The sequence below is a fragment of the Drosophila persimilis genome, unplaced genomic scaffold, assembly GCF_003286085.1.
Source record: "Drosophila persimilis strain 14011-0111.01,24,50 unplaced genomic scaffold, DperRS2 tig00000798-arrow-arrow-pilon, whole genome shotgun sequence".
Taxonomy (NCBI): Eukaryota; Metazoa; Arthropoda; class Insecta; order Diptera; family Drosophilidae; genus Drosophila; species Drosophila persimilis.
In genome coordinates, this window is record NW_020825355.1 from 924,417 (window position 1) to 945,168 (window position 20,752).

The following is a 20,752-nucleotide window of genomic DNA, read 5'->3' on the forward strand; positions in this document are numbered from 1 at the left end:
TTTTTTTTTTAATTCCTTAAAATTTAAATTTTTCACGCCCACCATTAACATAAGTGACGGAGCCCTGGTTAAACTGTCGTATCAACCCTGATGTATGATGCGACATGTCCGCCATCTTTTATTGAAAATGCGCAGCTGCTTACTCTGACGGAAATTGCTAGCACCACAAAGAAACACATAAATTGAAAAAAAAAAAACCGTGTTTAGTATCTTTGCAGAGTGATATTTACTAAATACAGTAAGTGCAAATATACAATCAGTAAAGAGCGAATCGTAGTGTCGATGCTGTAGAAAGTTTGGGGGAAATCAATAGGCGCCGCCGCTTGGGGGCGGCCGCTCAAAGGCCGCTGTGGGTCGCCACCATGCATCCCTCCAAAAATGTTTACAAATAGAAATTTTTTGGTTTTATCGTTTTTAGTTAGGATGTCGAAATCGTCGAATAAAAAGTCTGAGGATCTGCAGTCGTTCCTGAACAATTTCCACAAGGAAATAGAAGACGGCAACGACGACAAAGTTGTGCATAAGATTTTAAAATCAATCAGAGCAGAGGACGGAGTTGCCGAGGACGATGATGATTATATTGTTGAAGTCTCTGAGGAAGAACAGGCAGAAAACGATGACGACTACAATCCAAGTGAAGAGGAGGACGATGAGGATAAATACTTCATTGACGATGACGGAAACTGCTATGTCAAAACTACGCCCAAAAAGCAGAAAGAGCTGCAGGAGAAACTCAAGAACTCAGCTACAAAGCCTGACAAGACCACCCGCTCAGGAGCTAGTAAGCCGTCCAACAAAGGTGAGTACCAGACCAGCCAAACATAATGCACACATAACTAATGAAATTTTTCGTCCAGTCATCAATTTACGTCCTGCCCAATCTTCCCCGAAAATGGTCACAAGATCCGCAGCAGAGTCAAGACCAATCAGTGTTCGAGCAACGAGTGCAGTAGCAGCAGCTGCTATTCCAAAGCTGCCAGCAAAGACATTTGCTAACACTGCCAGGGGCAGGCCCAAAAAGTCACAAAAGGTTCCCTCACCGAAGCTCGAGCCGAAGTCCGAGCTTAAGTCCGAGCCCCTCGACATCGAGCGGGAGATCGAGGAACTGGTGGCTGACGAAGATGTTGAAGCTGCCGTAGCCGATATTACCGGAAATTCAGAGTACACCATTGATAATGCTGCCGTCGAAGCCCTGGACAATGTGGCTGACGGCGAGGTCTATGAGTTCGATGACAACCCACCAGAAGAGTCCAAGCAGGAGCTGAAGATCACATCCAGGCAGTTCTTACTGAAGCCTGTGCCAACTGTGGAGAAAAAAACAGCCAAGGTGAATCAATTCAACTGCTCCCAGTGCGCCTACACGACCAACAAGAAGTTTCTCATCACGCGCCACAACAAAACACACGAGACTGACTTTTCCTACAAGTGCTCCATATGCGATAGAGGATTCAAGTCGAATGTGGGATTGGTGAACCATGTGAACACCCATTTGGGGAATAAGCCGCACAAATGCAAGCACTGCGAGAGCGCCTTTGTCACCAGTGGCGAGCTGATAAGACACACCAGATACAAGCACACCAAGGAGAAGCCGCACAAATGCACGGAGTGCAGCTACGCCTCTGTGGAGCTGACCAAGCTAAGACGCCACATGACCTGTCATACAGGAGAGCGGCCGTACCAGTGTCCCCACTGCACTTATGCCTCGCAGGACATGTTCAAGCTGAAGCGTCATCTCGTTGTCCACACGGGGGAGAAGAGGTATCAGTGCGATATTTGCAAGTCCCGGTTCACGCAGTCCAATTCCCTGAAGGCGCACAAACTCATCCACAGCGTCGTGGATAAGCCCGTGTTCCAGTGCAGCCACTGCCCTACCACCTGTGGCCGCAAGGCGGACTTGCGCCTTCACGTCATGCATATGCATACGGCAGATAAACCGATACCCTGCAAGCGCTGTGGCCAAAATCTACCAGATCGCTACCAGTATAAGTTGCACATAAAGACCCACGAGGGCGAGAGATGCTATCGTTGCAAGCTATGCGAGTACGCCTCTGTTTCCCAGCGGCATTTGGACTCTCACATGCTCGTCCACTTGGATGCGAAGCCCTTCAAGTGTGAAGTATGCCCGCAGGCCTTCCGTCAGCGCCAGCTGCTGCGTCGCCACATGAATCTGGTGCACAACGAGGAATACACGAGGCCCGAGCCGCGCGAGAAAATGCACAGCTGCCCGGAGTGTCCGCGGATTTTTACCCACAAGGGAAATTTGATACGGCACATGGAGATCCATGACGAGACGAAGAATGCTCGCGAGGAGCGGCTCAAATTGAAAATGGGTCGCAATATTCGTCTGCAGCCTGATGGCAGCATCGTGACCCTGGTCAACGAAAGTGACTTTGACAGAGGACTCATTGACATGGATGACGACGACGAGGAGAACTTTGAACTGGCCGACGTGGAGCCGGACAACTACGAGGATGAAATTCTAGAGGCCATGGGCACCCCTACAGCGAAATCAAAAAAAAGTCCGGTCATTATCAACACACAACCCAGAAAGAGCTCCATCAATCAGCCCGTTATCATTAACCGCCGCCTCAGGGCCAAAGGCGGCACCAAGACATTCCACATTAAGGAAGAGCCAAACACCTCAGAGTTCACGGTTGAACTGCAGGGTGATGATGGCCAGGTCATGGTCGTAGAACTGGTTAATGGCGACGAGGAGGTGGTAGTCAAACGCGAGCCCAAAGGCTCTAAGATCAATGCTGCCAACTGCTTTGGCTTTGAGGTGTGTATCTAATAACTCTAAGCACAATCCAAAGCCCAATGGACTAAGTGTTTCCAAATATTTTTTTGATTTTAGGACGATGACGCCGAATACGCGGATTACGGAGAGCAAGACTCCGAAATGGATGGAACTTCACAGGAGTTTCTACAGCTAATGGATATGATCGAGCAAGATGCTTAGTCTTTTACAGGATAGATGTAAATGATTATGAATTTAGCATAGTATGTAATACAAGGTTTACCGAAATACGTACACACGTAGAGCACTTTGTATGTACATTATGGAATAAATTACTTGTTTTCTTTAAAAAATGTATATGTAATGAAATCAGTTATCACCAAAAGTTTTCGTCTCTAGCATTTTGGGTGCAGGCAATTCGGGCAGACCCCTTGCAGACGTTTTGAATGGAGCTAACCCTTAAACTGACTCGTCCAGAACTCCGTCTTGCACGTCTGCATATGTACACACATATCTCGAACCTTTGCCGTTTACACAGAGTGTTGTTTAAGATTACAACTATTTTTATACCCGGTACTCGAAGAGTTTAGAAATATATTAGTGTTGTGGTGGTTGTGTGTAACAGCTAGAAGGAAGAGTTTCCGACCCCATAAAGTCCTTGATCAGTATCAATAGCCGAGTTTCACGCCTAGACTATAAGAGCTGTAGCCACCAAATTTTGTGTGCCGACTCACCTGAATCACACTGAATCAAGTTTGCTTTCACACGCCCGCCTCCGCCCCCACATATTTGAAGAAACACGAGAAATCCAAAAACGCAGAATAGAGAATGACTTTATCTACTAGATCGCCGAATCTGAATCAGATCGGATCATTATTAGAATGAAGAAACCCGTTTAGAGTTACTCATTTTCTCTCTCACTCTTACTCGTGCAGTGTGCGCGCTCTGACGAATTGGAGCGTCTGGTGTTGGTGTATTATTAGAATATATGTAGCTCTTAAGACAACAGTAAACTGAAAAGTAATTGCTGTGCCAACACCTCAGTCCGGCACTGTACATACTGACTGAGTATTGGGTAAAAAAGAAGAGCCGCAGCCCATGCCGCGGCTCACAACGTTGCCGCTTGTTTTAGATGACAACTTGGCATAAATATTTATTTAAATACATACAATATATATATTTCAATGTTCTCAATAGTGGTATATGGGCAAAATGTTAGGTGCGCCTGCATTTGTATCGAGCTGCAGCATCTCTGGGCGTGCACTGTGTAACGCTGTAAATTCTCGGCTATTTAATTATCGTTTCCTACCATAAAATGTTTGCATTGCATATTTTTTTTCCTTCTTTCTTTTTATCTTTCTCTCTTCAGCAATTCGGTTTCTTCACTGGCTTTCTTTTTTCTCTTGCCGTTTCAAGTGTATAACTACAATAAAAATATATATATATATATATATATATATATATGTAGTATATAATATGTGTATGTATATACTTTAGGTGGTGCAATGTGCAAAAATCTGCTGTGCAGTGCATCATTATCATTTATCATTATTTCAATACATAGTTTTGTTTTGTTTGCTTTTTTTAGGTTTCTTTGTTGCTGTTTGTTGCATAAAACGTTAACAATTTGTTTGTTGTTAATAATACGTGTAATGTATACGATTGTATAACAATTAAAATGGAACAACGTCGATAAAGGAAGTGCGTGCACATTGAGTGAGTAGATTCGAAAAATGACATTAAGAAATCGAAAATTGCTTTCAGTATCGGAAACACGAATACGAATACACTTAGAAATACAACAGCTTAAATATTGCATATCCTATAATTAAGTTAATGCTTTTTGAGATTTACTTGGCCCTGGCATTGGCCTGGGAAAAAGGAAAGAAAATGGAAACTAATTGAGGCACAGACTAAGCCCCCTCCCGTAACTAATATTAAATCGAGAACGTAAGCGTATAAAAAAGGAACTAAACTAAGCGAAAACGTAAACATAAACAAATTCATGGAAAGCTGTTCTATGGCTCATATGCTAGCTCTTTCATAAGCTTGGCTTATATCATTTAACTTTTGGCTTAACAATTTTCTTTTTGTAAGGCTGCTCTTGGTTTTCCCTTCCCTTCCTTTCCTTTCCTTCAATTTCTCTTCTCTGCCCTACATTTAGTTTTAGTTAGTAAACGTTGGCTTTTTGTGAGCGTTCTAGGAGGCAAAAGTAGAACATAAATCTCAGAATATTTTCAGTTTTTGCAGAAAACGCATTAGGGGCGCACTGAGGCAGGCGCTGGCCCTGGCCCTCGGCTCGGTTCTTGGGTTAGCAGCAAAAGAGGCTCCGCCATTCGCAATTCACGATTGCTCCCTCTTTTGCCTCTTTGGCTGTTAATTGCAGTTAAGTGTGTTCTGGTTGGGGCTGTTGCGGGCTGTCACGTTGTTGTGATTGATCTGATTCGATTGCGTGATGCTGACACTGTCGCTGGTCTTCCACGAGAGCAGCTTATTGAGCAGCCGGTCCATGTACGGATTGCTACCCAGACGCATCACCTGTCAGAGAACAGAAAGAGAGAAGAAAGCACAGAAAGCACATCCATTAGTTATTAATAATGCAATCAATTTAGTTCAAGGACAAACTACCTCTGCCCGCGCCTCCGCATCAAGCGTCTCGAGAACCTTGCGTGTGTACTGAAAACTTCCCAGCTTTTCCAGCAAACTGATGCAGTACTTCTTGACCTCAATGTCGTGCGTGCGCTGGCGTAATATGTCTGCGGATACGAAACGTAACTTGATGAGTGGCAAGCCTTGGGTCAAGTCTGTGGGACTTACGTAGAACCTGTTTGTCCTGCTTTTGCGAACGCACCGCATGGATCACTGGGAAACCGAACTTGCCCTCCGTCAGATCCTCAGCGAAGCTCTTGTTCTCCGTGTACTGTAGGGCAGAGAATGGTCAGTGCTTGAGTGTCAGTGATTAGGTACTAGCAGCACTAACCTCTTTCAAACTCAAATTACAGTAGTCATCACGAATTTGAAAGTACAGTCCCAGAATTGCAGTCAGCTTCGAGTAATCCTCCTTGTTGGCACTAAACAGCTGCATGAGGCGAATTGCCAGCATGAACAGGCCGCCAGTCTTGCGTACAGTCATCAGTTTGTAATCCGATTCGGAGGGGCATGTGAAGCTATCCCGCCAGTAGATCTCCATTCCCTGGCCTCGATGCAGCTCCAGCAGTTGTTCCGTATACACTTTGGTTGCCTTCAAAGATGTGGGATTGATTAATTGAATTCCATTTGAATCGTGGATATCAGAGGACATACCTCTGGATGTCCCAGCAGCTGCACCTTCTCCAGCGCCAGAAACAGGGCATAGTTAGCCGCATTTATGGTGCTAGCCACGCCATAGATTGAATGGGCCACGGGCACACCTCTGCGAAGGATCGAATTGTCTTCAATATCATCAATGCTGTAAGTTAGTAGCAAGAACACATATTGAAGAGCAGGTCAGTGAATCAATCGATCATCTATGGTAGTGTATTATAATCATACTAGCAATCATACTACAACTAAACTGAGAGAATGAGAATATTTACTTAAAGCGTGAGTCACGCTTCCATCTCCAGGCATCCACAACGTGCTAAAACATATTTATGCACACGTGTGTACGTACTACGTACATATGTACGTGTTGTATGCCTCTCATAATAATAGATGTGTAAATTTAAGCCCCGCTTTAAGGCCAACATCATCGCTTCAATAACTACGTTGCCCGCCAGGCAAAACCGAAGGCAAAGGCAAAGGCAAACTGGGCAGCCCAACATTTGCGTAATTAAAAAATGTTTGCGCTCCGCCAAAGCTGGCAGAACCATTGAAAGGGAATTGGATGGCATGGAGGCGTGGGCGTTGGAGCGACAACGCACAAAGGGCGGCAGCGCAGGAGGCGTCGAGAGTGGAGGAGAGTGGGGCCGGGCCTCGAGGAGCCTCTGGATAGTGATGAGAAAAATGATGGTGAATGGTGGGCGTGCTGCGTTGCAAGAGTTGTCACAATGCCTGTCGGCTGTCGGCATAAGTGCATGAATGAGGCGCCTGACTGACGGACAGGACGGGACGGGTTGAGGTGCCATCGTAGGAGGTGGGAAAGTGGCTGGCTGCCTCGTGGCTGTTACTTGCAACTGACATAGTTGTAAAACTAAGTTTTTGCCGATATGAAAATGCATTAGGAACAGAATAGAACATGGCGAAGACAAGGCACTTGGGACGACAGGACACGAGAGGAGACAAAATGGGAATGGAAAGAATGTCAAGGAACAATGAGGAGATTTTAAGCAGAATTAAGGCCATTTCAAAGAATTTGAATTTGAATAAGAGGCGACAGGTGGCCCAGGGACGAGTGGCATGACAGTCTTAGTTTGCCTGATTGAACAGAAAGTGAGAGGGAGAGAGAGAGAGAGAGAGATGAAAAGCCATGAAGGAAACTTAGAGCTGATTAGCTGCTGCTTGATGATAGTGACAATTCGCAAGGGACGCACTAAGCTCCACTGCTGCTGGCATCTTACAGACAAAGGCCTTAATTGAAAAGCGGCAGACACACTTCAATTGGGACAGTTCAGAGTTTAATTGTTGCCGGGAGCTGCAAGGCAGGCAGCATCCTCTTCCCTCTTCCCATTCCCCATTCCACCCACTCGGGGGGAATGGAATGGATAGAAATCGAAATAATTTATGCAATTCCAGTTCGGGCAATGAAATGCCAAGAAATTCAATTGAAAAAGTATTGTAAACAGCCGATTCTGCGGGCTCATGATGAAATTTTGGAATTGATTTGAGGCTAACACGTACGCACACACAGCCGAGCAGAGCAGAACATTATCCAATATAGTACCCAACAAACAAGGCCGCCAGTTGGATTCGTCGAAAGGGTGTGAGTCATCGGCAAATAGAACCAGAACTGCCCTCCCAACGGTCATACGCTAAACGGATAAAGTCTGCTGATAGACTGTGTGCTCGAACGATGATAAGAAGACTCCAATGAGCTCCATATGGGAGATACGTTTTGGGGCAGTGCAGCACTTCTCATTTTCCCCAAAACAATAAAAAAAACTTCACACCCCAAATGGCCGTTCAGCTGAAATCTATATAAACGAAACCAAATAAACAAAAAAAAGTCTATACAAAATGCTGTGCAAGTGTGAAGTGAGATTAAACAGAGATACCATGGGTATGGGTATGGGTATGGGTATAGGTATGGGGTTGGGGTCAAAAGTGTGGCATGGGGGAAGGTAAACAAAAGCTACGGGCAGAGAGAGCCACAAATGCAAAAGCAAAGGTCAAATTTAAAATTAAAACATGCTACACATGATTAGTTTTGAATGCAATATCGACAGGTTTTCCATACCATACAGGCACATACTACATAGATGCATATACAATATATATACTCACAGCAAACTGGAATTATGCAGCATTTGTACAATGTCGCCAATCTGCGCCAACTTTTCGGCCGGTATGAGCAACCAGTGATTGAAGGCCAAGGCCAGCTCGGAGCGAAATTGTTTGCCAGGAATCTGTTGTATGTATGTGAAGGGCTGCAGCAGAATCTGGGATAAGCGATGGGATACACGTGGGTGCGTGGGCGACATGTAAATAAACCGTAAAGAAGTGGGAAGAAAAGAAGTGAACCGAGAAGTAGATTAGTTTGGGGTTTTTGGGGTGTCGGGGCGCAGGCCCAGACCCAGACACAGGCCCAGGCGCTGGCGTCAATCTTAAAAATGCCAAAGTTCAGGCTCTTGAATGATTAAACGGAAGGGATAAGTACCTCATCCTGCTCTTTTTGCGTTGATTTATCTTTGGTTTTCTGCAATATACTGTTCAGTTCTTCCATTGTTGGGCCGCGAGTCTTGCCTTTTGCTTTGTGTTGTGTTGTGTTGTGTTGTGTTGTTGCTGTGGCGTGTGGGGCGGCGATGTTTACAACGAAGCACCGCGATACGCGTGACTAGAATGGTTTCGTACGCCGCTCGTTTACCTAAGCGAGAAAAACGTTTCGAAGAGGCAACAAGGGCAACGCCGCGCACTGCTTTAGGACCAGAAAAAGACTGTTATTGAAGTTATTCTGCGACCAGCCATTTGTATTGTTGTGAAACGGCGACTAGTAGAGCCAGAAAATCATCGATGGAACTATCGATTCATCGGATTCTGCTTCGCAACGATATCGATGGTATCGTCTCACTTCTCCCATCTCTATTTCGGGCAAGGTGCCTGCGTGGAAAAACTTTCTAGGCTGATTTTGAATAACAATCTTTTAAAATTACTGATATTTACAAAGAAATCAACGTGACAATGGCAGAACCACTTCCCATGCGCATCAATTGGAATCCTGATTTGAAACACAACCAAATGGAGCGGTAAGTTAGATGGAACAACAAGCCAAAGTCCCAATCACATGCTCTCTTTATTATTGTTTCCACAGCTGGATATGCATTTACCCCGCCTATATCAATAGCAAGAAGACTCGCCAGGAAGGTCGTCGGCTACCCAAGGAGAACTGCGTCGAGAATCCACACTACCACGAGATGCGAGATGTTCTGTCGGTGACCAACATGCACTTTCTGGTGGAGACACTTAAATATCCCCGCGAAATCAGCAAGGAGCCGCAATTCCGCGGTCGGATTCGCGTCCAACTCCGCAATGCCGATGGCACGTTGTGCAGCAAAGACTTTCCCTCGCGAGAATCTATCATGCAGTACATTGCCGGTAAAATACCCCAGCTGAAGACGCGCCAGAACAAGTCGGCGGATTCTTTCCATCAGCCCCAACTGCAGTCAAGCGGCTCTGGAGCTAGCGGCGGCGGGAGTGGTGGTGGTGGTGGCGGCGGCAAGAAGGGCAAAGGCAAGCGCCGCTGATGATTTCAATCATGTTTTAAATGACATTTGTTTAGTTGGTTTCTTTTGTAATAAATTCTGTAAACAGAAATTTTGTACCCGTATGTTGTGTTAAGTTCAAGTGCAGGTATTTGCCCTTGGCATGCGGATCTGTCCCAAAAAGAGAAATCAGCTCACAGAACATACGATTCAAGCATAGAACAGAACCCCATTTAGAAATGTTTCAAGATCACACGATGTCAGCGAAATTCCGGCGAACTGAATAAAAAAACAAAATCGAAAATCAAGCGACAGTCACGAAGCGGAGAAACATCTAAAATTTCACCTGGTCAGCGTATAAAAACCGTCGCGCGTTGCAATCGTACATCCACAACCCAATTCGAGAGCCGCCAAGACGGAGCCACACGACCCGACCATGACACCGGAAACGATGAAACATCGCAGCCTCTACGCCTACACCATAGCCCTAGTCTTGGTTTGGCTGGCAGTCCTTCAACTGCATCTGGCTGCTGCAGTGGCTGCAACCACGGATTCCGCGCTCTCCACTTTATCGCCGTCAGCGGCAGCATCTCGTAATGCTAATCCCCTGACGGAGGCCAAGCACGAGCTGAACTGCAAAGCCCTCTGCGAGCACTGCGGCTGTTTGGGGTTCTACTGTGGGGAAGAGTGTCTCTGTGAATGCAACAACGAGAACTCGGACACGGAATGCATTCGCACCATGCAGGCAAACGCGAAAACACTGAACAGTCCCTTTCAGATTCTCATACAGGGCCCGAGCAGCAACCGATTCGTCCGCAATGCCCAGCAGTTCGAGCAGAGACGGGATCTGGTGACCAGGAGTGCCACTGGCCTGAAGACCGCTCGTAATCGTCGAAACACCATTACCATCTATAAGCCCTCAAGGTCGGCTAGCAAGAAGACAGCCAGTCAACTGACGGTCAATGCTCTGGAAACATCCTCGAAAGTGACCAAGGAATCGGAGCTAGCAAGGCATAAGCGATCTGTAGATCACCTGGAGTGGTTCAACGATTTTGCCAGTACATTGGTGCGCCCTTCTCCTTTGGGGACACGTGGCCAGAAGCAGCGGGAGCCCAAGCCCGCGGCATTCAAACGCCAAGCCGCTCCAGTGGAACCTGTCGCAGTTACACGTCGGGAACCTTGGTTCTTTGAGCAGAATGGCACACCCCTGCTACGTCCTGCACCCCTGCAGAAACGACAGCAGGCGAATCGTGACAGCAAAAGGTCCTGGAAAACAAAGAAGACCACGTCCCGCCAGGCCGCATCCATGGAACAGTCGCAGAGAGAAGCAAAAAAGTTTGGGCGGGACATTAGACCGCTGCAAGATGCAATGCAAGCGGTGGAGCGTATTCCGCGCGTCCTCCAGGACACTGTGAGCCATTTGTCGTCCGACAACAACAGCGGGGATGTCTTCAGCCTGAACATCATGAACGATGATGACGTTGAGCGCAAGGAGCAGGCACCTGTTCCTCGTCGCCCCAGTGGCCGCTCCATGAGCTTTTACCGCAACGACATTAGTCCAGAAGCTGTGACCCTAGCTCCTGCTAAAGGTCTCGCACCTCCCGCTCCGCTATTACCCCAACGTGGCCTCCTCTTCCCTTGGCTGCGGCAACAGCGCTTGATGCGTCTTCAGCAAGTTCGCGGAAATCAGTAGAACACATAAACAGCACGTTTTTTTATTTTCTTTGTTGTATATTTTTAAGTAAAACAATAAATTTTCAAATTGCAACCTTTTAAAGCGTTAAATCTAGTTATGTGCATTTTAAAATCGATGATATTCATCGACGTAACCTTGTTATCGTGACGCACCATGCAGGCGGAAGACACCTAAAGGTTTTTAAGATTTGAAACGGGCGCATTTGAAAGCACGGATAGCCGCGATGTCGAATTTTTTTCTAAATTTAAAAAAGTAGTTGATATCACCAAAAATTATATTACCAAATATATATTAATATTCTATATCAAAATATATATTCAACTTCTCTACCTTTGATCGTTTCTTTTGCGTTGCGTTGTCGCAGCTCCGCCGTTGCAACAGGTAGCACTAACAAAATTGGTAAAAAAAAAAGGTGCATCGCAAGTGAACTGAACCCTTCCCCCATCCCCACAAAGAGTGCAAGAACAAAGGGGGCTATTTATTACATTCACTGAGAGAAGATATATGTATAGCTTCGGTTGTGAGAGCGTGAAGTGCACGAGACGAGTGTGTTTTAACGTAAAAGAGAGTAAAAACCAAAAAAGAGACAATGAAAACAATTCATTTATAAACGAGAATGTGAACGTACAATATGAGCATATTAATTTGTGTCGCTTGTACATAAGGAAATATACATAACAACAAAGAAGTAAATAGCTGTGCCCTTGCCAAATACTTATTTCTTTCGAATGTGAAATCAATTCAAAATCAAATACACAAGTGAAAGAGAGTGAGAGCGTAAGCAAATACGAATATGTAAAAGGTGATTTCAAAGACCATATAGCCCCCGTTCAACGGTCGGTCAACTGGTTGCTTCGCTACATTTGTTTCTCCTATCCCCCAATCGGTGTCTGAGTGTGTTTGTGTTTGTGTGTGTAAAGATCCACCAAACCAGAACGGGGGTACTGTGCGCCGTTAACTGGATCCAAGTGTAGGGAGTGTAAGAAAACTCAAGAGCTTACCTATTTTTAGCTGCTTTTGAGAATACATGCATGCATCGAACAGTGTGCATTCAGCTTCATGGGAGAGCCAATCACAAAATCTGGAATTTGAATGCCGAACGAATTTTTCCGAGTGGAAGGGAATGGAATCATTAACGTCGAGCAGTTCGAGGTTACACTATCAACAAACAGAAACGCTACGAAAGCCCCCATTTCTCTGGTGTGTTTCCCTATGGTGTGATCCGCTGGTGACGAGGCGAAATTGATGAAAAGTTTGAATGCCCAATTCGATAAATAAAATCATGTAATAAAACGACCGGGTTCCCTTCTAGCGTTATCTGCGGAATGATATAGCTCATACCGATAGTGGCTTTAACTAATTCACACACACACGCACGCAATAACAGTTCCATGGAACGGGGAAGAAAACAGCTGCACTGAATCAGTCTGCGATTGTCTTTATCTCTTATAATTGCTAAGATAAGTTGGGCAAACTGTTTCTGGGCAATGGGGAGGGAGGATAATCAACCAACAGAGCATGCAGATAATCCATTGAAGTGGCATGTTTTAAAGTCTTTATATATTGGAAGCCCTTATAAAGAAGGTGATATTATCAGCTAGAAATAACTAGAGCTCGTACGAGTATGTACGATCAAAGGGCATTTTAGTTTACATTATAAAAAAATGAATTTTACAAAGAAAACAATGTTTGTAATTTTGTTCAATTACAGAATGAGACAGCCTGAGGTTAGGAATTGATAGATCCACTCAAAGACCTATACCCAGGATCACCATGGATTTTGTCCGCAAAATGCGCTCCCGCATGGAAACCAAAAGACTGCCCGAGGATGTCGACGATGGACTGGAGACCCTGGAGGAGTACACGCAGCGCTGGCGCTCCGTGCGCATCATCTACTTTACAATGTTCCTGATGGCGCTGGGCTTTAGCATCATCATCACGGGGATATGGCCCTTCCTCAACAAGGTAGGTGTCTCTTTTTGAACAGCTTCCTGACCTCCGAAATCTTATGCAAATCTCTCTCCAGCTAGATCCCGATGCGGGCAAGGAGTTCATGGGTCTGATAGTCGCCGCCAATCCATTGGGACAGATGATCTTCAGTCCTATATTCGGCTGGTGGGGCAATAAGCTAGGCACCATTCGCCTCCCGCTGCTCCTTTCATTAGCCTTGTTCACTTTAGCCAGTGGCATGTACTCCTCATTGGAGCTGCGCCCCCCCAATGTCAAGTACTGGATGCTGGCCTCAAGATTTCTGATTGGAGTCAGTTCGGCAAACATAGCCCTGTGCCGATCGTACTTGTCGGCCGCCACGCGAATCAGCGAGCGCACCCATGCTGTCTCTATGGTGTCTTTAGCCCAGGTTTTGGGTTTCATCATCGGCCCGACACTCCAAGCGGCAGTCACACCGCTGGGTGCTGAGGGTCATGTCTGGCTTTGGGGCAAGATGCACTTTAACATGTACACGGGCTCCGGCTGGATCAATGTGATCATGAGTATGTGCAACTTCGTGATGTTCCTACCCGGCGTATTTGAGGTAAGTCACAAATTAATGATGGTAGCGTAGCTTTCTAACCCACAGATTTCTCTGTTCTGATTTTAGGAACACAAAATAGCCGCTCGCGAGGTAATGGTCATGCAGGGTGGCACTTCAGAGCGAGATACGTGGAAGGGCATCAAGCCGAGTTACCTGTCCGCCTGGACCCTGATTGTGGCCTTCTTTGTGCTCGTCTTCAACTTTGTGCTCCTCGAGACGTAAGTTCTTCCAAAGACTAAGAGCTAAAGTGTTTCATGTTTCATATTTACCAGTTTGGGCACGTCGTTGACGATGGATATGTTCGCCTGGTCGAACGAGCAGGCGCTCTGGAATATGGGCATCATGATGACAACTGCAGCCATAGTTTCGCTGGTGACATTCGTGATGATCGAACCGATGTGCAAGCTGTTCGCCGAACGTTACGTGCTCATTTGGGGCGGCTTCTCGCTGATGGTGCTGGGCCGGGTGCTCTTCCTACCATGGGGACCCGATCCACCTAAGGTGGCTCTGGCCTTTAATGCAAGCCTCAATCTAAGCTACGAAGATCCCTTCTATCTGGGCTGCCCAGCCACACAGGAATGGTGTGCTGTGATTCCAGCCGTGACCTTGACACAGTTCATCATTGGCTTTGCCCTCACCTCCGTGGGCTATCCAATTGGCGTGACCCTCATCCAGACCATCTTCTCGAAGGTGCTTGGGCCGCGGCCTCAGGGCGTCTGGATGGGCTGGATGACTGGCTCGGGTTGCCTGTCGCGCGTCTTGGGTCCTGTCTTTGTTGGCTCCATTTACACCAGATTAGGAACTTACTGGACCTTTGGGGTTACATCGTTTATGATGCTCGTCGCAATGATTGCGCTGCAGTGTGGCAAGTGAGTTTTACACAGATTTCCGTCTGATATTCAGTTTAAATTAATCCGTCCTCCTTCCAATCGTTATTTTCAGTCGCCTTCTCATCCCGCCCACATTCGACAAGCCAGCGCCTGTGGAGCTGCAAGAATTGAGTAAACTCAATGGCACACAAATAGAAGACAACTCACCGGATGAATCGCTCATTTCCGAAAAGCACACTGAGCCCACCTAACCACAGTTCCAGCTGCCTTGCTTAGCGCGGAGTTGCCTTGAGCTGTAGAATAATGTTGCAATACTGCCTTTAGAATATCGTCCTTAAATATCCTAGGTTTACAAACGTCCCCCATTTGGTATATAGAAACCAATATATTCATATATTTTTGCATATTTTCGACTGCTATCGATTCTTTATTGGAACACACAAAACTTCACAATATTCAATAACGTTCGATCGTTTAATTGCGGCAGAGGGCAAGAGCAGTCGTTGTCTAGTTAGTGTGTGCGTGTTTGTGTGTGTGGGGCGGGGTCTCGACAAACATGCACAGGATTGAGGCGGTCCAAGCGTGTGGAGGAGCAAATGGGCGAAAATGCTGCGACAAATATGGTATTCTCTTGTTTAAGTTTACGATTAGTGTTAGTATAGTAAAATACGAGTACGCGGCAGCCACAAGTGTGTAAATGTGGTCGGCACCAGCACATTTAGCCGAGGATGACAACATGCTGCTGCTGGCGACCAGCTGAGCAGCCACAAGTCTGTTTCTGTTCTGAACGTGTTTGGGGATGCCAAAGCGACTGCCACTCAGCTGCTGCCGTGATAGTAAAACTCATCTCAGTAGGGCGCATAGCGGCGACCCGGTGGAGAGGGACCGCGCATACCTCGTGACGAGATCATGCGATCGTCAAAGGAATCACGACTAAAGTCCTCATAGCCATGGGGTGTGGGCGAGCTGGGGGAAAGGAAATGGCAAACGGCAGAAATTAGGAAAGGTTTATAAAAAGGCTTCAACTGTTCTGTCACCTACCCATAACGACTCATTCCATTGCTGCTGCGTGGTGGCGGTGGCGAGCGACGACTGAACATGGTGTCATATCCACGTGTGACGCTGCAAGAGCGCAGGCTGCCGCTCAACGGAGGCGGCAATGGCATGGGCTCGCGTCGTGAAATCGGTGGTGGTGGGAAGTCGCGCATACGCGATGACTGATAGCGGCGCTCGTACAGGTCGCGTGAATCCTCGAAGCGGCGGTCATAGTAATCATAATCCTGTGGGGGGAAAGATAATCAATTAGTTGCTGTGAGACGCGGGGAGAGGTGAGCATTGGATGATGTTTTGAAATGTATGCTGCATTTACCCTAAAGCCATCCATAATGCGATCACGCAGGAATGGCGGCGGAGGTGGTGGTGGCGGATAAGGATCACGACCGTACATACGATCTCTGTAGCCACCGGCACTGAGCGGCGATGGCGGTTCGCGTCCGCCTCCGGTGCTGCCATAGAGGCGCGGACACTCTTTCGACCAATGACCGGAACGGCCGCAACGATAACACTGCTCCGGATCGCCCATGCCCGGTTTGGGGCGCACACGACTAGTCGATACTTGAACCTTGAGCGGTTGGCCATCGACCACGCGACCGTTCAACTCCTTGATGGCATCCTGCACATCACCCACACAGTCCAGATGCACGAACCCATAGTTGCGCACAATGTCGCACTCGACGACGGTGCCGTATTTCTGAAACAGCTCACGCACCTCTGGTGCCCGCGTTTTATCGGTTAGATTTCCCACGAAGATTTTCGTAGTGGGCGTGTTGGGGGCGCGACGACTTTTGGCAGCCTCCACTTTGATGGCATTATCATTCAAAACGTAACCGTTCAAGTTCTGTATGGCATCGCGACCCTGCTGTTCGGTTTCCATGTGCACAAACCCATAGTTCTTGACCACATCGCACTCGACGACTGTACCGTATTTCTCGAAGAGCGCACGCAGCTCGGTAGCCTGAGTTTTTTCATCGAGATTCCCGATGAACAACTTGAACGTGCCGGCTCCGGGCATAGCGGCAACGGGTTCGGCTGCGTTGTCGTCCACGGTTCTTGCGTTTCTTGAAATTGGGGGAAAATCCGGACTTACGCGGCGGCGTTTGTTGGCGGAGCGGTTTCTTTATCGCGATTGCGACGACAGCGACGGCAGGTACGAGGAGATAACCGCGACCTCAAAGTGAAAGAAGAAAACAATGCAATTTTCATCTTGTTCGAACCAATATACTATAAGTCATTAAACAGGAACGCGTATGCCGCGAACGTCTGGCATGGATGCTACCACTTTGAATATCTCTTTCTTGAGGTAGCGAGGCGAGGCACGTCATGCACAGTGTCTCGCATTAATTGGCGTCGGCACAAGTACATACACAAAAAAAAGATGGCGACAACAGGCTCACACATTCATTTTTCACGGTTGCAGTGGGGCGCTGGGGCTGCCGCTTCAACAAATTTTCAAATGCTTTCAACGACTTACCTGTGTGTACTGTAAATTTTGCTATCAATGCACAAAAATTTATTTTAATTTTATTGAACAGAATTTCCCCAATCTTTTCCTCTTGTCAGACAGAATTAGAGACAGTGTGACTGCTGATTTATCGTTAAAATATACCGTCCGACCCTCAGAAATATACCAAAATATGCCGTTTAATTTTAAAAATATTCCATAAATATACTAACGAGTTCAAGTTCTATTATACATATCCACGTTTTTAATATTCCGTGAAATATAACTAACAATAGAACCCTCAGCCCTGCCCACATAGTTTTATCCGATTAATGAATCAATTTTGTACCTGACTGACTTAAAATTCCAATGCCAAATAACATATAGCGTCATAACATATAATCAGTACTTCTGACCAAAGCTATATAGTTTCCACTTTTTAGTGAAATTAAAAAACGCTAGATTTAAGGCTATAAGCATTTTCAAAAATTTGCAAGCATATTGTTGTGTTACAACAAATTTCAGTATTTTGTGCGATAATCTATTATCGATACTATTATCGGTTTCTCCAAGCTATCGGTTTTTTGGAACAGTGCTGGCTAACTTCGCATGTTTGGCTTTGCGCAGCACTAGTCGGCTAAAAAAAGCGGGATTCTGAATTTTGATAAAGTTAATGCGAATTAAATTGTGTGCAAAATTATGGAGACGCCAACGGGTAGTGGATATTCCACTCGCCCCGAGCGCATGCCCACTCCCCGATTGTCTGAGCGTAAGAGGCAATTATTTCGCAGCCGCAGCACCAATCTGGACCAAATTGACGATGACGATGGCGTTGGAATCCTTGGAATATCACCACTGAAACCACATGCCAGCTCAAAGAAGCCCAGCCATCTCAAATTTGATCGGGAACCTGAGGGAAGACTATTGCGCAGCAGCACGAGCAGTTCGCCGGAGACGAACAAGGAGAACAAAAAGATACGTGGAGGAGGAGTCGTGGCTGCCACCGATCAGCTGCCGCTGTTATTTACCAAAACAATGTGCATCAATAGCAATAATAGCAGCATTAACAGCAGTCCACGCACGCCCAGAGCGAAGAAGGGTCATGTGATTATTCCAGAGTCGGATGACGATGAAAGTGATGCAGCTGGAGGCAACTCAATTCATCGAGTGGCCACAAAGCGAGTGCACACTACAGCTACGGCTACGTCAGTAGAAGCTGCTTCGTCGCAAGATTCGGATTCAGGGTCGCCGCAGTCTAAACAGAAGAAGACTAACCTGGAGGGTAGCATTCCAACCATGGCATTCTATTCCAACAGCGGAACACCCAGTTTACGAAAGAAGGCGAATTCCAAAAAAGGAAACTCAATGAAGCACATAGATCCGCAGCAGCGCGGTGGCAAGGCGAAAACGTCACCAACGTCTCGGCCTCGGTTGGGCATCAATAAAGGAGTGCACCACAAGATACGGAAGCCAAATCGGTACGTTCCGCACAGCCATTTGCCTCCCACTGATATAGATCACATCCTGGGCGCGCTGCGCAATGAGAAGCTCAAAAGTCTGATCACCGATAAGCGGGAAGAGCGCGCAAAGGTAGAGCTCGTGCACCAAGTCCTGCACAGTGCTCGCGATCCGATTAAAATGGCCAAGCCGTTGAGTGTTTTAGCAGCAGATGACGCCAACAACAACATGCCCGAAGGTACGTGGCAACATACCTCAGACTTCTCCGATCTGAGTGAAGACGAAGAACAACAGTCCGATCCAGCTATGGAGTTGGAACCCATTATACCGCTGATTCGCCATGAAGCGGTCACCATCCCCCCACCTGAGCCGACGGATCTGAGCAAGCGCAAGTTCTTCAAGTCGGGAAGGAGGAGCAGCACGTGCATGGAAGTCAGGATCACTGACAACATAAAAGCCAGTGTAAGTCAGGGGAGGATTTCTCTGATCCAGCACCCCGCAAAGAAGGCACGAAGAGTGCGCGTCAAATCAGCTACCTTATTCTCTGCGGAGCAGGCCACCGTAGATGCCATTCTTCGGAATTTAGACGACACAGTCGTAGACGAGATAATCGAATCGAATAAATCAAAGGCCACGACGACATCTTCCATTGAGGCGAAGGACGCTCCCTCCGCTGAGGTGGAGGACGCTTCCATGGAGGTGGAGGAGGTCCCCGAAATGGTTGATTATCGCCATAAATTAATAAATACCGAAAGTGTTCACGATCATGATCCCGAATCCGATCCCTTTGCTAAATTCCGCCAGCGACTGCCTTATAACACCGATGATCCAGAGACCATGGAACAGCAGAAAATTCTTCTGGAGTTCCTGATTAGCAATAACATCTGTACGGACGAGTATTTCGAGTACTTCATTGGCGATCCCGAAAGTCACAAGGAGGAAGCCACACGGATTGTCGATCAGTTGTATATGGTGGTCCATGCTGAACAGTCGGCGCAGGAAGCTCCTATGAGGTCGGAGGCAGAAGCGGTGGTAGAGAAAGCGCCGACACCAGAGCCACAACCTCAGGAACAACCCTCTGATCCAGCAGTTATAAAGCCAAAACTCTTTCCCATATTCACACAACGTCTCCAGCCTGTTCCTCAGAAATGTACGCGACGCAAGCCAGATACCTCAATGCGATTGCAATCGGCGGCCACTGGTTCCGGTCAGTACCAAATCGACGCTGGACAGAAGGCATTCGGAGCGAGACAATGCCAACAGTGCGGCTTGGTCTACACCGTCCACGAGCCAGAGGAGGAGAAGTTGCATCGGGAGTACCACAATTCCATACATGTTTTACGTTTTAAGGGTTGGCTCGACGAGGACATTGTGGGAGTGTATCCAGAATGGGCAAGCGATGGACGGATTATACGCATTAATCAAAATGCTCCTGCATTGCGACTCGAGAGGCTTAAGGATCTAATTGGAGTGGTAGATAAGGAACTGGGATATTCTTCGTACATTGTGCCAAAGGTGTTTTACGCATTTTTTGCCATACGGAAACAGCAAATTGTGGGTTTTTGCCTGGTGCAGCCCCTTACCCAGGCACATCGGTTCATTCAGGTTGATGGAACGGACTACTTTAGCGAGGATACTTACGAGGCCAGGTGAGAATATTCTCCTTTCTCTTTTTTTATTTTCTAATGAACATCTCGCCCTTGCAGTTGTGGCGTCTCTCGCATTTGGGTTTCTCCTCTGAACCGGCGTCAAGGAATAGCCAGCAAGCTCATGAGGACTGTACAGAGTCATACAATCTTGGGTCAGGAAATCTCTATGGATCGCATTGCGTTCAGCACACCAACCGATGACGGGCGGGCGTTGGCGCGACATATCACGAGAACCGATAATTTTTTGACCTACGACCAGTGATGTGATCAGGAAGGGAGAAGGGAAAATTGTACGGGCTATTGAATAGCTGGAGTTATGTTTGATTAAGGATTGCTTCGAAACCTGTTTTAGTTGTTAAGCCAGTTCGATTATTTTATATGCAGATATTGTGTGGAATTAAAGCTATTTTCGATTATGCCCATGTGTTTATATTTAATATTTTTAGCTGTCGATCGATACATCAATCGATATCACCGGAAAAACGCAGCCCTGCCAGCGATGCTATTAGTACC

The 20,752-nt window shown here is 46.8% G+C and overlaps 7 protein-coding genes across 12 annotated transcripts; 5 read left to right on the forward strand and 2 right to left on the reverse strand.

Moving 5' to 3' along the window:
• Window positions 1–185: 185 nt before the first annotated feature.
• On the forward strand, window positions 186–3,090 carry LOC6602964 (transcriptional repressor CTCF). The gene is made up of 4 exons (XM_002027939.2): window positions 186–238; window positions 419–799; window positions 858–2,779; window positions 2,855–3,090. Exons 2-4 carry the CDS (start codon window positions 424–426, stop codon window positions 2,957–2,959), a joined length of 2,403 nt encoding a protein of 800 aa, XP_002027975.1. The 5' UTR covers window positions 186–238; window positions 419–423; the 3' UTR covers window positions 2,960–3,090.
• Window positions 3,091–4,228: 1,138 nt separating this feature from the next.
• Window positions 4,229–8,812, reverse strand: LOC6602963 (geranylgeranyl pyrophosphate synthase). 2 transcript variants are annotated; one of them, XM_026993007.1, is made up of 7 exons: window positions 8,532–8,812; window positions 8,159–8,313; window positions 6,041–6,149; window positions 5,718–5,978; window positions 5,555–5,657; window positions 5,366–5,493; window positions 4,229–5,275 (listed from the first exon to the last, which is right to left on the reverse strand). In XM_026993007.1, exons 1-7 carry the CDS (start codon window positions 8,595–8,597, stop codon window positions 5,114–5,116), a joined length of 984 nt encoding a protein of 327 aa, XP_026848808.1. In that variant the 5' UTR covers window positions 8,598–8,812; the 3' UTR covers window positions 4,229–5,113. The 2 variants fall into 2 exon arrangements, with proteins under 2 accessions (XP_026848808.1, XP_002027974.1); XM_002027938.2 differs by having other exon boundaries at window positions 4,230–5,275; window positions 6,041–6,185; window positions 8,532–8,811.
• A 178-nt stretch (window positions 8,813–8,990) lies between these two features.
• Window positions 8,991–9,685, forward strand: LOC6602962 (signal recognition particle 19 kDa protein). The gene is made up of 2 exons (XM_002027937.2): window positions 8,991–9,117; window positions 9,183–9,685. The coding sequence occupies exons 1-2, from the start codon at window positions 9,053–9,055 to the stop codon at window positions 9,613–9,615; spliced, it is 498 nt and encodes a 165-aa protein (XP_002027973.1). The 5' UTR covers window positions 8,991–9,052; the 3' UTR covers window positions 9,616–9,685.
• Window positions 9,686–9,743: 58 nt separating this feature from the next.
• Window positions 9,744–11,498, forward strand: LOC6602961. Its single transcript, XM_002027936.2, has one exon. It carries the CDS (start codon window positions 10,010–10,012, stop codon window positions 11,264–11,266), a length of 1,257 nt encoding a protein of 418 aa, XP_002027972.1. The 5' UTR covers window positions 9,744–10,009; the 3' UTR covers window positions 11,267–11,498.
• Window positions 11,499–11,580: 82 nt separating this feature from the next.
• On the forward strand, window positions 11,581–15,038 carry LOC6602960 (major facilitator superfamily domain-containing protein 8). Of its 5 annotated transcripts, none has more exons than XM_026993001.1 (6): window positions 11,581–11,650; window positions 12,981–13,234; window positions 13,296–13,802; window positions 13,869–14,020; window positions 14,075–14,671; window positions 14,745–15,038. In XM_026993001.1, the coding sequence occupies exons 2-6, from the start codon at window positions 13,043–13,045 to the stop codon at window positions 14,881–14,883; spliced, it is 1,587 nt and encodes a 528-aa protein (XP_026848802.1). In that variant the 5' UTR covers window positions 11,581–11,650; window positions 12,981–13,042; the 3' UTR covers window positions 14,884–15,038. The 5 variants fall into 5 exon arrangements, with proteins under 5 accessions (XP_026848802.1, XP_026848803.1, XP_026848804.1 ...); XM_026993002.1 differs by lacking the exon at window positions 11,581–11,650 and adding an exon at window positions 12,141–12,248; XM_026993003.1 differs by lacking the exon at window positions 11,581–11,650 and adding an exon at window positions 12,300–12,469.
• On the reverse strand, window positions 15,027–17,237 carry LOC113566606 (RNA-binding protein lark). Its single transcript, XM_026993005.1, has 4 exons — window positions 17,163–17,237; window positions 16,002–16,859; window positions 15,674–15,912; window positions 15,027–15,598 (listed from the first exon to the last, which is right to left on the reverse strand). The coding sequence occupies exons 2-4, from the start codon at window positions 16,701–16,703 to the stop codon at window positions 15,481–15,483; spliced, it is 1,059 nt and encodes a 352-aa protein (XP_026848806.1). The 5' UTR covers window positions 16,704–16,859; window positions 17,163–17,237; the 3' UTR covers window positions 15,027–15,480.
• Window positions 17,238–17,787: 550 nt separating this feature from the next.
• On the forward strand, window positions 17,788–20,655 carry LOC6602958 (N-acetyltransferase eco). Its single transcript, XM_002027933.2, has 2 exons — window positions 17,788–20,239; window positions 20,297–20,655. The coding sequence occupies exons 1-2, from the start codon at window positions 17,832–17,834 to the stop codon at window positions 20,499–20,501; spliced, it is 2,613 nt and encodes an 870-aa protein (XP_002027969.2). The 5' UTR covers window positions 17,788–17,831; the 3' UTR covers window positions 20,502–20,655.
• Window positions 20,656–20,752: the final 97 nt, after the last annotated feature.

Coding starts and splice junctions, on each gene's coding strand:
- LOC6602964 (XM_002027939.2), top strand. CDS start 424: ATGTCGAAATCGTCGAATAAAAAGTCTGAGGATCTGCAGTCGTTCCTG. Junction 800..857: donor TAGTAAGCCGTCCAACAAAG/GTGAGTACCAGA, acceptor TTTTTCGTCCAG/TCATCAATTTACGTCCTGCC. Junction 2,780..2,854: donor CCAACTGCTTTGGCTTTGAG/GTGTGTATCTAA, acceptor TTTTGATTTTAG/GACGATGACGCCGAATACGC.
- LOC6602963 (XM_002027938.2), bottom strand. CDS start 8,597: ATGGAAGAACTGAACAGTATATTGCAGAAAACCAAAGATAAATCAACG. Junction 6,186..8,158: donor CTGCATAATTCCAGTTTGCT/GTGAGTATATAT, acceptor ACTAACTTACAG/CATTGATGATATTGAAGACA. Junction 5,494..5,554: donor GCAGGACAAACAGGTTCTAC/GTAAGTCCCACA, acceptor TCGTATCCGCAG/ACATATTACGCCAGCGCACG.
- LOC6602962 (XM_002027937.2), top strand. CDS start 9,053: ATGGCAGAACCACTTCCCATGCGCATCAATTGGAATCCTGATTTGAAA. Junction 9,118..9,182: donor AAACACAACCAAATGGAGCG/GTAAGTTAGATG, acceptor TTGTTTCCACAG/CTGGATATGCATTTACCCCG.
- LOC6602961 (XM_002027936.2), top strand. CDS start 10,010: ATGACACCGGAAACGATGAAACATCGCAGCCTCTACGCCTACACCATA.
- LOC6602960 (XM_026993001.1), top strand. CDS start 13,043: ATGGATTTTGTCCGCAAAATGCGCTCCCGCATGGAAACCAAAAGACTG. Junction 13,803..13,868: donor TCCTACCCGGCGTATTTGAG/GTAAGTCACAAA, acceptor TTCTGATTTTAG/GAACACAAAATAGCCGCTCG. Junction 14,672..14,744: donor ATTGCGCTGCAGTGTGGCAA/GTGAGTTTTACA, acceptor CGTTATTTTCAG/TCGCCTTCTCATCCCGCCCA.
- LOC113566606 (XM_026993005.1), bottom strand. CDS start 16,703: ATGCCCGGAGCCGGCACGTTCAAGTTGTTCATCGGGAATCTCGATGAA. Junction 15,913..16,001: donor GCATTATGGATGGCTTTAGG/GTAAATGCAGCA, acceptor TTCCCCCCACAG/GATTATGATTACTATGACCG. Junction 15,599..15,673: donor AATGGAATGAGTCGTTATGG/GTAGGTGACAGA, acceptor CCTTTCCCCCAG/CTCGCCCACACCCCATGGCT.
- LOC6602958 (XM_002027933.2), top strand. CDS start 17,832: ATGGAGACGCCAACGGGTAGTGGATATTCCACTCGCCCCGAGCGCATG. Junction 20,240..20,296: donor GAGGATACTTACGAGGCCAG/GTGAGAATATTC, acceptor TCGCCCTTGCAG/TTGTGGCGTCTCTCGCATTT.